The 14,870-nt window shown below is 31.3% G+C and overlaps 1 protein-coding gene across 1 annotated transcript; it reads right to left on the reverse strand.

Moving 5' to 3' along the window:
- Positions 1-12,737: 12,737 nt before the first annotated feature.
- Positions 12,738-14,870, reverse strand: Adsl (adenylosuccinate lyase). Its single transcript, XM_072545990.1, has one exon. It carries the CDS (start codon positions 14,513-14,515, stop codon positions 13,049-13,051), a length of 1,467 nt encoding a protein of 488 aa, XP_072402091.1. The 5' UTR covers positions 14,516-14,870; the 3' UTR covers positions 12,738-13,048.

Here is a 14,870-nt window from a genome sequence, read left to right on the forward strand (position 1 = left end):
ATATATATATATATATATATATAAAGCACTATAAATATTTTATTTTGCAGAAAAACATTCTTTATGTTACCAACATTAAGCAAAAAAATTTGATTGAAAAATGTTTAATATTTTATCAGATATTTAATTTGTTTATTAAGTTTTACTATTTTTTTATGTATATTTTGACAAATGCATTGAGAAATCAAAATTTTAATTAAACCTCTCTCCAAAATGGCGTTCGAAAATTGTTCCAATGTGTTTATAACTTGTTTGTTTAATAACGTCGGGGGAATTAAACATTTTCAAATGCCGTTTCCATATTCGTGTTCCTAACAATTTTTCACATTTAAAAAAAGTTGTTCTATGACCATATTTTGCAGAGATAGCTTTTCCAAATTTAAAAATTCCTAATTTGTTTATTTTTATCAATATTAAAATTTTAAACTGCCTGAGTATATCTATCAACCCTACTATTTAACAATGCCATTTATACATTTAGTAAAAAATGTCGAATATTTTGAATAATAATCATTTTTTTAAATTTTTTTTAATTCTTGCGACGTTAATAAAAGAAAAAAGTTATAAACAAAATGGAACAATTTTTAGACGCTATTTTGGAAGAAAGTTTTTATTTCGCACTGCACTGCACTGCAAATTAAATAAATCATAAATTATTAAACATTTTTCAACGAATTTTTTTTTGCCCTATATTGGTGACATAACGCAACTTTTTCTGCAAAATAAAATATTTATACTGCTTATTTATAATGCGAATAATAATTTTTTTCAAACTTGTTTTTCGAGCTTTATTTACAATTATTTAAAGAAATTTAGGGTCAAATTAATTTAATGTAGCAAGTCCAAAATGAATGCTTTCGCCTTCAACTTTGCAGAAAAAATCTTCCTTAATGAGTCCTACAGGAATAAAAAAGACAGAAAACCTTGAAGATCGTTTAGAGATCAAGTAAGCTAGGCAAAGAAAATAAGAAACCTAAAAAATGAAAATGATCACAATAGAAAGACTGCTAAAACTGCCTTACTTATTAAAAATCAAAGGGAGACAGGATAAAGAGTTCCAAGAGAGATCCCTTGCAAAGATAGTTTCTAAAATTACAACTGATTTAAATATATGGTTCCAATAAATACCTTTACCAGTTGAATAAAATAAAGTGATTCCTTTTTTCACTTTACTACACTTCGTAATGGATTATTCCTTAATATATGCTCAACATATGTATCTGAATCTATGCTGTTATATATAAAATCGTTCATTATTACTGATCCTATAAGTTTCTAATAGAATATATTCTTAAGTTTAATTTATACCCTTTGGTCTTTCCATTATTGATAATAATCGACTAAAAATAATTTTCTTGAAGCCAAAAAGTACGTGTAAGAGGTGAAGAAATAGTTCGGTACAAATGAGATATTTGTTTTTATTGTAAGTACTACTTTTTCTTTCATAGTTTTAGAATTATATCATACACCGTAGCATATCAGCGTCATACTCAATTAAAAACTTCAGATATCACAAAACTATGTAGTATATTTTGTAATACTGTTAAAAGCAACACGATATTTTATAAATAATATTTTACATATCTATCAGACTATATGTAGCAAACACAACAATCAAAATTCTTTAAAATAGTGGCGTAAACTATGTTATGAAAGTAAAAAACCTTGCTCTATTGTCTTCACTTAAAGAGAGGATTATTGGATACAATAATCCTAAACAAAACCAAATAATACTAATGAAAGCGCTGGAGGTAGACAAAGGAAGAATCAAAGGAAGAGACAAATTTAATCAATTTAATTTTAAAGTGGTGGCCAATAGGAGAAAAAAAGAGAAAAAGGTCTCGAAGATCATTTAGAGATGAAATAGACGAGGCAATGGAAAGAAGAAGATGGATATGAAGATTTTCAGGACAGAAAGAGCTGGAGAGAACGGCTGAGAGAAGGAATATAGTAAAAAACTGTTGAAATCCCTAGTGGTAACACTTCTTGGTTGTCTTTGATTGGCTGTGGTTGTTCTTTCCAGCCCCACTGGTACATTGCAACAATTAATTAAATGTTTAAGGTGTACCTAGAACAAAAATAATGGTCAAAAATAGACCAGTCTGTTTAGCATTTACAGATTTCAAGAAGGTAACAACAACTTAACACATTGTTCAACATCAAAGTTTTAAAACAACTAACAAGGGCTTTTTCTCTACATCTACCACTTTGTTCAAAATATTTTCGAGAAACTGTAAAAAATAAAATGCAAGGAATTTGCATACCAGTAAAAGATAAATATTTATATACCTTAAGTTGTGCTGACGATAAATTAGTCATCGTACCGGACAAAGACAACCTCAGTTTTATGATTCGAAAATTAGAACAGAATTACAAAAGACATGAAATATATACAATCATAATAACAGAAAGCAATTGAGGCAACTGAAGGACGACAAATGAAAGGATGAAGCTAATTTAAGTAATTTGTGATTTCCGATAGGAGAAAGAAAGAGAAGAGCCTGTAGATCATTTATAGATTAAGTAGACAAAGAAATGGAAAACAGAAGTTGGGGATGGAGATTGGTAGACTAAAAGCTAGAGAGACTATCTAAAAGAAGAAACACATTGATAAACTATGGAAATTTTGAGTAGAAATAACTCTCCTTTGTCACATATTCTTTGTAACCCCAGTGATATGCAAGTATTTTAGTTTAAATAGTTAATATGATTACGTACATTCTATACCTCTCTTTAATAACCACACAAATACAAAACTATGATGAAGAAGACGAAAACATCAAATCAAACCAAAGAGCTAGGGTTTAGTACAACTAACAGGTCTTAAAGAAAGGTCGACAATATTGTCATAATTATATAAAGCGTGTACCTATATATGCCGCAACTTTTACTGAGTAGCTCAGTACTGTTGAACGGGAGAAATTATCCAGTAATTACATATGTCATATTATTAAGTGTTTTAGATAACTAGTAGATAATAGACTTAGCATTGGTAAGATAGTAATGCTCTTAAAAGCAACACTTTGTCTTCCTGTTAAAAATATATCAGCAGTATACCATTATTCTCTTAAAGATATTGGTATGAGGCTTTGGATTCTAATATGGTTAGGAAATACCGGTATCTAGTTATATTTTCTTCCATTGTAGAAATTTTTAAGAAATTTTGTTTCGACAAGACAATGGATATTCTGTGTATGATAATAAATAATAATACATACCCTTGAGTACATATATTTTTAAAACCAATAAATTTGCGAACTATTCTGTCATGTAAGCCATGGTGGTTAAAATATTAAAAAATATTATTTTTTGACTAAATTCTGTCGAAGCAACATTCTAAAACGTTTAAATGAGAAGAAAATATACCACAACAAATATTGATAAATAAGTTATTGGTATAATAGTGAAAAAACTCTATTGTTCATGTTATTCTCTCTACCAAATCCCATTTAATGTTTCCTTCCTCCATACCCTTTGTAATGCTTTTTAACCACGTTTCGTTCATTAATAAGGATAACCTGCACCAGTAACTCATTTTATCTGTAAAATAGGCTCCAAAAGTATATCATAGCCTTTTCAAAATAAACTCTTGTAATTTTAAATTACACATTTCAAATTTTAAAAAACACAGAGATATACAATACAAGTTTCTCAATTAATAAAACTATGAAATAAAATAAACTAGAGTTTCACATTTACTAGGAGCTTCCTATAAAATCCTTATTATGTACATAATTTTATTTACACTTAAAAACAGCTCATAGGTTTGACACAAGATTTAAACTAATATAAAAAACACCTTCTTTATTTCTTTTTTGTGCAACGGGTAAAAAAACATAAGAACTTATTTGAACCCAAGCATAGGAAAGCGTAATGTGTCTATTTTGTACGTATAAACATTATATTTCAGAAAAGTATTGAATCACCATCGAGCACAATATAGGAGCAGAAAGAACATAACTTAAAAGACAATCTAATACAATTTTTAAAGAGAACTAAGGCACCACCAAAAAGGTATAAAAAATATGACAGATTTTATATTAATATTTACATATGTATGCAACATTTTTTACATTTTATTTTTGACTTTACTCAAAAAAGTCAGAAAACTTGTTAGCGAATCTTCAATGGAAGTTTCAATAGCGAATATTGTCATCTATAGCACGACTACCTTGACAATGACGACTGAAATAGACGTTCTGCTATTTTGTCTAATTTTTCTTATAATATAATCAACCTTTCCTTCACGTCTTCCATAAAATTTATAAGCATTTGCCTGTAGGAACAAAAATTCTTTGAATTGCGCCCATGACATAAACCTTCAAAAAAAATATTGAGCAATATAAAAAAGAGTGTAATAAGGTTACGTCCTGTCTCCTATCTTATTTAACATCGTTTATTTTTTTCTAGTAATCCTTTATTGTATATGAATGACTTTATATTAGACTGAAGGATATTAAATTTAACCATCTATTAATCTAGTAACCTTTTATTATGTATGAATGACTTTATATTAGACTGAAGGATATTGAATTTAACCATCTATCGTTTTATTTAAATCTTCGTCTGCCTTGAAAAACATGAAGAAAGAATAAAAAAAAATGTAAATAAGATTCGATGTGCTGAGACATAAGACTTCGAAAGCTGATTGAAAACTTAGATAACTGCTGTGAAGAACATGGCATTAGAATTATCATCAAGTAGGCCGTATAGGCAATATATATACAGTATAACAAACATAAAATTACAGCCAACTACTGGGAATTTTCCCTTAGTTGTTTTTTATTTAAACAGAAAAGTGTCCAGTGCTGTAAAAATAAAAAGGCGCGTTGAAATAGCTGGAGATATATGTATTAAAATGAAGCCATATATGTAGCGCTAAAAGGTTACCACTTATTATGCCCACAATAATAATTAAAAGTTATATGTGGTCGAGTGTGTTAATATGAGTTATCGCATTGCAAAGAGAAATACAACGCAAACGCGGAGTAAGGCGTAGAAAAATAATATGGTTAAATAATAATATAGGAGAATAGAGTGATTTGGACGTAACAACAACTTTAAAACAACAATTGATAGAAATATATGTATCAGAATAATTTGATAGAAGACAGTACTGCAAGAAGAAGAAAGCTGGATCTCGCAGAGCAATCGCAGATCTCAAATTATGTTCCCTTATTCGTTGACCAGCAGTCTTGGGAAATCTATAAATCTTTAGTATTTCAAAGCTCAGTTTGAATTAATTACTATTTAAATGGGAATAAGCCACAATTAAAGGTTAAAATACGTTTATTGACGTTTCAATTTCCACTTCGGAAATCGTTCTCAAAATACAAATCACTAATGTTTGTATTTTGAGAACGATTTCCGAAGTGGAAATTGAAACGTCAAGAAACGTATTTTAACCTTTAATTGTGGCTTATTCCCATTTAAATAGTAATTAATTTAAAATGCCACAAGAAAATAGCTTCAGAACAATACTCAGTTTGAATGTTTCGGAATGCATTTAAAATATTTTAATACTGGCGCTGTTAAAAATCGCTTCTGTGTTGGTGTTAATGTCGATATCTTCCTTTTTCTGACATGTGACGAGGCTTACAAACTCTATATATATATATATATATATATATATATATATATATATATATATATATATATATATATATATATATATATATATATATATATTTATATTTATATGAGTCGTGAAATAGACAGAAATAAGTTACGTAGAATTGTGTACGAATTCTTGGGTAATTCCCTTATTGATGTACTTCACCTGAGCAATCACTACCTGGTTATCTACAAAGGTTTCTTAATTTGATGGAAAGAAATCTTGGCAAATTTGTAAATCACGATCATATCAAATCTCAGTTTGAATGGTCCCGGATGCATATAAAATGTGGTAGGCAGACACTCTTAAAAATCTTTTCTGCATTGGTGTTACTATAGCTTTCTACCTTGACCCGGTCTCTAACGGTGATTTGCAATCCCAATATCTTTGTATGACGTCTGAAACGATTGAATGAGTTATATTAATTTATCTACGAATTTTTGGGTAACTCCAACCTTCCCCCCATTTACAAAAGGTGCTTAAAAAAGTGACACCAGAAGGAATTTACATCATCATCATCATTTTGGCTTTACAACCCTGTGTGGGTCCTAGCCTCCCCAAGAATTTTTCTCCAGTCGTCCTATCCATCGCCTTCCTCCGCCAAGCACGTATTTCCATATTTCTCGTGTCTTCATCGATGTTATCTAGGAATCTTGTTCTGGGTCTTCCTCTTCTTCTTTGACCAATAGGTCTATCAAGGAGCGTTTTTCTAGCTGGGTCGGTTTGCTCCATCCGCATTACATGGCCTACCCACCTCAGACGTCCTATCTTTATGTGTTTTACGATATCTGGTTCCTGGTATATCCTATAGAGTTCGAAGTTGTACCGTCTTCTCCAGCTTTTCCACCATTTTCCACCATTTTCATTTACCGCTCCATAGATGCGCCTTAGTATTTTTCTTTCGAAACATCCTAACATGTTTTCATTGCTTTTTGTTAAAGTCCAGGTTTCTGAACCATATGTTAGGACTGGGCGTATTATTGTTTTGTAGAGTTTTACTTTTGTATTTCTTGATATAACTGTAGATTTAAAAGGGAGATTAAGCCCAAAATAGCAACTATTAGCCGTTCAAATTCTGCGGTTTATCTCTGCAGTAGTGTCATTTTCAGTATTGACGAGCGTTCCCAGGTATACAAATTCGTTAACTGCTTCGATGACGTTATTTTCTATAACAAGTGGCCGTAGGGTTTGTGGTTGCGTACCTATTTTCATGTATTTTGTTTTATTGGTGTTTATTATTAAACCCATTTTTGTAGCCGCTTCCTTTAGTACGCCTTTCGTGCTGCGTTTTCCGTTCTCCCAACAATATTGATATCATCAGCATATGCTAAGATTTGCACAGATTTGTTATATATTGAACCGGTAATTGTGATTTGTGACGTACGTATTACGTTTTCCAGAGCTAGATTGAATAGTATACAGGAGAGTGGGTCTCCCTGACGTAGCCCGTTATTTTTTTTAGGTTCAGAGAGTTCCCCCTGGATTCGTACTTTGCATTAAACTTTTTCAAGGGTTAGTTTGGTTAAACTTACCAACTGATTTGGTACTCCTAGGTTTATCATTGCTCTAAACAATTCTCTTCTATTTACAGAGTCGTAGGCTGCCTTGTAGTCTATAAATATGTGGTGCGTGTCTACACCGTATTCCAGTGTTTTCTCTAGAATTTGTCTTAGGGTTGAAATCTGATGAATTGTTGATTTACCACCTCTGAAACCAGCCTATTATTCTGGTATTGTCCTATTATTCGCTCTGCATATGGTGCCATATGATGGCATAGTATATTGGAGAATATTTTATACGCTGCATTTAGGAGCGTAATTCCTCGATGGTTAGAGCATTCAAAGATATCTCCCTTTTTGTGTATGGTGCAAAGTATTCCAATATTCCAATCATTAGGAAGGGACTTCTGTATCCATATTTCTTTTATAAGCTACTGTAGTGCTATTATGATATCGTGGCCACCTTCTTTATATAATTCCGCTGGGAAATTATCTATTCTGGGTGATTTGTTTCTGGCTAGTTTGTTTCCAGCGTCTTTAACTTCCAGGATCGTTGGTGGATCCTCCTCCCTCTCGTCTGCTCCGCTTACGTCGCAGCTTTCGTCTTCCGGGTTTTCTTCTTCTTCCTCTATATTAAGTATCTGGTTAAAATATTCCGTCCATCGGTTTAGTACGTCTGTTCTTGTTGTTAAGAGATCGCCATTTAAACTTCTACATTGATTTGTGTTTGCCTTAAATAGAAGGAATTTACACTTAGCTCATTATTCTTAAGTTAAAATTTGTGGTTTCACTGCCAATCCTCACTCAACCTTTTTAATTCCAATCGCCACCTATTTTACCCCATCTTAACATGGCTTAGCCAACTTTGTTTCGCCAGAGTCTTACAGTTTGACCTTTTTTTCTTCTACCTGCAGAACTATGCTATGTCTTTAATCATCTGCTGTTACTAGCTCCTTCTTCATAATATTACGACTTCGCCCTTTTCGTTTCTGTATACGTTAATATTTCTTTTTCTAGCGATGATCTTTGTCTCATTTAATCATTTATTTTTCTGTCCATTTTTTAACTCCACTACTTCTTCGACGACATTCCATTTCTGTTGTAGCCCACTGATTGCTGTACTTCTCTAGAGTAATCACTACTTGGTTATCTGCAATGGTTCCTTTGTTTGCTGGAGAGAAATCTTGGCAAACTTGTAAATCGCGATCATCTCAAACCTCAGTTTGAATGGTACCGGATGCATATAAAATGTGTTAAGGCATAAAGTTTTAAAAATAACTTCTGCATTGGTGTTACTATCGCTTTTTTCCTTGACCTGCTCTGTAACGGTGACTTGCAATCCTAATATCTTTGTATGACTCGTGAAACGGTTGAATGAGTTATATTTAATTATCTACGAATTCTTGGATAACTCCAACCGTCCCTAAATTCACAAAAGGTGCTCAAAAATGTGTGACCAAAAGTATTTACACTTAGCACATTATACTTAAGTTAGATTTCGTGTTTTCACTGCCAATCCTCACTCAACCTTTTCAGTTTATCTGTTTAATTCCAATCGCCATCTATTGTACCCCATTTTATCATGGCTTCGCCAACTTGGTTTCTTCTGAATCATATATGTTGACCGTTTTTCCTTCTACCTACAGAAACTCTGCTATTTTTTATTCATTTGACTTCATTCATTCATTTCACTTCACTGTTTTCTTTTTTCTATATGTTAATATTTCTTTTTCTAGATGATCTCTGTATCATTTCCTTATTGCTTTTTCTGGCCATTAGGCTTAATGTTATTTTTAATTTATTATCCGATTTTATGTACGATATGTCAAAGTACTTTGCCTGGGCAATGACTACTTGATCAATAAACGAAATTTTTGAAAAATATAAACCTTGATTGAATTTGGACAAACACACTGGAAATTTTTAATTCCTTTTTTGTGACGATGGATTACGGAAATACGCCAAATGTTAGGTAAATACCTACTATAAATGACCACTTGTAAATAGAGAAGAAGAAGATCTAATAATAAACGGTGTAGATATCGCCGATGGAAACAGTCGATTCTGATCTATAATGTTTTTAAAATTTTTATATATGACCACAAAAATAAATTATATTAAATAATAAGTAACACGAATTATATCCCGTAGAGTATAGATGTGATGTTATGACAATAAGAGAAACAAATTGCTCTTATGAACTTCTAAATTTTCTATGTGACCCGAATTTAGTCAAATTTATTAACATAACCAGCCCTGGGATGAAAATGCTTTTTGATAAAATATTAATTCATATATGATTGATTAAGGAGTTAGTTTCTTATTTAAAAAATCCGTATTTTTATAAGTAGCATAAAGAAATTATAAATAAGCAAGAAGGTAAGTTGAATATATGCGACATAAATAGCAAGATGGTTATTCATTACCTACATAAAAATACAATCGCAATAAGTCGCAATAAATAACTCTGTACTGCACACTATTTCCAAGAAAATCTATAAAGTAAGATACATAAGTAGAAAAATCTAGAAATTTGATAAAAGTACTTAAAATATTAATTTTGTGAAAAATGATATGAAAATACTGAGTAAAGTGGGCAAATGACATATTTAAAATAATTAGGAACTTAAATATTATTTCGAGTCGCCTTTTCTATTCAACTGTTTGCTATTAACTTATACTTAAGTTTTCGTAGTAGTGTTCTACTCCAATAAAAATTGTTATATTCTTGGAAATTGCAGCATAATATTAATAATGGCATCTTACGGCTGGTTACACATTGTATTTAAGACAAAGGGACAATAAACTAGTCAATTTTTGAGGATGTAACATTTATGTTAGCCAAATTGAAAGGGCCCAATCGTGGCTAATGTAATTGAAAATGAAGGATATTTATGTATAATTGGTATAGGACCTTGCTTGGGGATTCACAGCTTAGTCATAATAGTTTATATTCGGGTAAGTACTACACGTTCAATTAGATTTATTTTCCCTACGTTATAAAGAAAACATTGAATTATAGGAGAGTATATGAGCAGTATGAAATACAAGCACTAAATTTACATAACCGAAAATGGGGATAACAGATAATAGTCATTACTATTATGCTGATGATCCTGGTTTAGGTTATTATATTTTTGCTGTGATATCTATTTTTACAATCAAAGATTAAAGATATAACATATGTATATAAGGTATAAAGCATAGATGCATAAATCGTGAAATAATTACCTATTTTCCAGTTTGATTTGCAAAGATGTGCAAACTAATAACTTAGAACAGACCATGAAAGATAAAAACTCCATCTTATTTGACATCGAGATCTAATAATTACTGTTTTTATTTAATTAAATACCTACCTTATTACAAACAACAAACTAGTCTTTTATAAACTTAAAATAGGTGACTTTGCTGTTAATCCTTTTTAACAAAAGATGTCAGTATATGTGTACATTTATAATAGGTGTATATAAAAAATATATACATATATGTATACATATTTCTTCTTACACCTTATCATATCATGTCAAAAACCGTTTCTTTACTTATCCTTGGCACTGTATACATGTCTCTCTGTGATGTTATGAAAATATTTGACAATATTGACTCTGTGTGGAATACAAATTTTCACTACCTGTATTATTATAGTAGAATTTATTTTATATGTAATATATTTCTATGTACTTATACTTACCGTTTAATAAATTAGTAACTTGCAAGCATCAAAAATGTGTTTTTTTATAATTATTTTATAACCCATTTAGCAGTAAATTTATGATACTTAACTTTCTTGAACACACTGCATGTATGTTGGTTTAATACAAAAGATGTAGGCGGCTCTCACACCGGAGCAAAAGTGACTCTAATAAACACTGTACGCTGCGTACAACGTTACGCCAGTTATAGTACAATGAACGCTAGAATCCAGTATATTCGACCACGCGAATTCAATAAGAAGTTGCTGCCTATCAGCACCGAATATTCCGGAGCCTTTCTACATGCAAATGCGAATAAGGTGAACAAAATGTTAATCGTGACAGATTCTATGTCATCACTACACCTAATCAAGAAAATATACACCCAGCATCCATTAGCTTTACTAATAAAGAAAGAACTAAATAAATTACATACTAAAGATATAAGTATCAAGTTTCTCTGGGTCCCATCACACGTCGGAATAGCAGGTAATGAAGCAGCCGATCGAAATGCCAAAGAATCCATGAATGATAACAGTACCCAAATATCTCTCCAATCTGTTAGTATGGATCTAAAAAGCTACTTTATGAAACATATTTTCGAGATCTGGGACAATAAATGGAAATCCACACCATCAAAGCTTCAGGAAATAAAAAATAAAATTGGACCATGCCAACCACCCGATGTATCTAGACGAAAGCAAATGATCATTTCCCGTTTACGACTTGGACATACCCAGTTTTCCCATGAACATGTGTTTAAAAAAGAAGAACACCCAATTTGTGATCAGTGTGGTTCACCCCTTACAGTAAAACATGTGCTAGTGGAAAATTGCAAAAAGTTTAATATCCATAGAATTAAATACCATCTACCAAACAATCTAAAAGACATTTTAAACTCAAATAACAATATTGATACACTACTTCTGATTTTAAAAAAATGTAATTGAATAAGTAAAGCGTAATTAATTGTTACCGTTCCGCTAATAACCGTATTAGGTTAAAGCGGGTTTTTTGTAAATAAAAAAAAAACTTGCATAATAATTTTCGATATTGTGAAATATAAAGGTACTTTACTCTTTAGCGAAATTCATACTTTTTTGACATACCTCGATAAGATTGATAAAATTTTATATCTGATGGTTGCATCTTAGACCATGCAGAGCTTTTTATAAAGAATAACTTTTTTCGCAAAAAGAACAACAAAAAATTTCCCATACATAGACACACTATATGTATATGTATATGTATATATATATATATATATATATATATATATATATATATATATATATATATATATATAGCTGAATAAAACTGAAACCACAATTATCATAAGTCATTTTAACACCAAAGTTGGCAATCTGATAAAAAACAACAGGAGGATATGGTAATACAATTCTGCCAGGAAGAAAAATTAGCAATAATAAATACATAATTCAAACTGCCAAACATCTTTACAAATGGAAATCTCCCCAAGACTCACCTAACTATATATTGAGGAGCCAAATAGACAATATTCTAGTCCAAAAACATTACTGGAATGGCACATTAAGCATAAATTACGGATATTGGTTCAGACCATAACCCTATTATTGCAAATCTAGGATTATAACTCAAGAAAATGGTAAAAAGAAAAGCATTAACCTACCTATAATAAAAAGTAAAAATGGGAACAGTACTTGAAGAAGAGGATATCCTCGGATAAAAAATTGTTAAGCAATGTAACTAAGCAGGCAGACTTTGATTAGTAATAACAAATTCTCTTACCTTAATTTTCTGACACCCAAGACCTTAATATTAATGCGAATGGTTAAATGTAAAATAGGCATATCCACCAAACATCTATAATAGGAGTATGTGTTTCTATATCGACAGAACACTCCAAAATGTAAATTTCATTGAGGGTAGAGATTGAAAGATAATTAACACAGTTTCATAAGTTATTGTATTTTCAAACAAAAATATACAAACAGATTTGTACAAGATATATATTATGTTGCAAAAGAAAAGTACAAAAATGATAATTAAGTGATCAAAGTAAATTCAAACGTCTTAAATACATATTTTGAGACAATAATATACAAAAACGCTTTGATCACTTGCAAAAGAAAAGTACAAACAAAACCCTATTTAGTGAACAAATGCAAATTCCTTAAATATTTAACTTTTCTTACAAAAATATACAAAAACTCTTTAAAAGATACACTGGAAAAGAAAAATACATGTAAAAACAATATTCAAAGATTTAGATTAACAGGAGTAGCTTCATAAATATATTTTAAATGTTTTGACAAAATAGGATTTACTTCATCATTTAAAAACTCAGTGACCTGTTCTGATGCTCTACCAATATAGGTTGAAGGGTCAAGCAGAGATTCTAGTTCAGCTACTATTGGTTTAAAGTATGTGTCTGCTCTTACCCTGTCAAGAAAATCATTATCTTTTCCAAACTGCTTGACCTGTGCTCCTGCTTCATGTGAAAGGACCCTAATTTTTTCATGACAAATCTGCCTATCTCCACCTTTCTTTACCATTGCCATAATTATGTTTTCGGCTGACATAAATGGAAGTTCTTGGTTTATTCTTTTTTCTATTACTTTGGGGTAAACAACAAGTCCTTGGGTAATATTCATTAAAACCATCAAAGCTGCATCTGCTGTCAAAAATGCTTCAGAAAGAGTTAGCCTTTTGTTAGCTGAATCATCCAAAGTTCTTTCTAACCATTGACCAGCATGAGTATTAGCAGCATTGGAAAACAAGGTTATTAAATGTCTAGCTAATGCACAACACCTCTCGGATCTCATAGGATTTCTTTTGTAAGGCATGGCTGAGCTTCCAATTTGACTAGATTCAAATGGTTCTTCAATTTCCTTGAAATTGGCTAACAATCTAAGATCACTACACATCTTGTGAATTGAAGTACCAAGTGATGCCAGCATGGATACCAGTTCTACATCAACTTTTCTTGAATAAGTTTGACCAGTAACAGGGTACGTTCTTTCAAATCCACATAATGCAGCAACTCTTCTGTCTAAGGCTCTAACTTTTTCACTATCATTTTTAAATAGTTGCATGAAGGAAGCTTGTGTACCTGTAGTGCCTTTAACACCTCTAAAACGTAGATCATTTATTGCTCTATCCATGGCTACTTCATCCATAAGAAAATCATAAAGCCAAAGTGTAGCCCTTTTACCAACTGTAGTTAACTGGGCAGGTTGGAGATGTGTATAACCTAAGGTAGGCAAATCTTTATAAGTATTGGCAAAACGAGCAAGATTGTTTATTACATTGGCTAGCTTTGGAATCAATATATTTAGACCATCTCTGATGATTATTAGGTCAGTATTGTCTCCAACAAAACAAGATGTCGCTCCTAAGTGGATAATAGGAGCTGCTAATGGGCACTGCTTTGCAAATACATGAACATGGGCCATCACATCATGTCTGGTTAATTTTTCTTCTGCTTCCGCCTCTTCAAAATTGATATCACTAACATTCTGTTCCATTTCTCTGATTTGCTCATCTGTAATTTGTAAACCTTGTTCTTGTTCCGCTTTTGCTAAGTTCACCCATAATTTTCTCCACATTGTAAATTTATTGTGATCACTGAAATTGTATTGCATCTCGTCACTGGCATATCTTGTACTTAATGGAGATCTATATTTAAAGGTCCTCAAAATTGCAGAACCTTCAGGATAGGCCATGGTGATGGAACTTTAAAAAAACAAACACTAAAGTCAATAGATTAAAAGCTGAGGAGATGACACCTGATATTCCCGGCACAAGTTTATGATCACTGTGGCGTCAGATCATACAGTGAATAAATATTTTTGATATTATGTACAACAGTGTCCTTTATATAACCTTATTGAGATAGTAATTTGTTAATACTTCGGTTTATTGGAAGATTTTTTTTATCTTATTTGACCTTATACCACAGTTATACGTAGATATTACGTTGACAATAGTGTGTTTGCTTGAGTATTTTAGTCGTATTTCGTCATAGCCTACTGTCTTAAGAAATATTCCAAATTTTGATTTTACATTTTGTAAGGTTAG

Source organism: Diabrotica undecimpunctata, chromosome 10, assembly GCF_040954645.1.
Source record: "Diabrotica undecimpunctata isolate CICGRU chromosome 10, icDiaUnde3, whole genome shotgun sequence".
In the NCBI taxonomy this organism is placed as follows: Eukaryota; Metazoa; Arthropoda; class Insecta; order Coleoptera; family Chrysomelidae; genus Diabrotica; species Diabrotica undecimpunctata.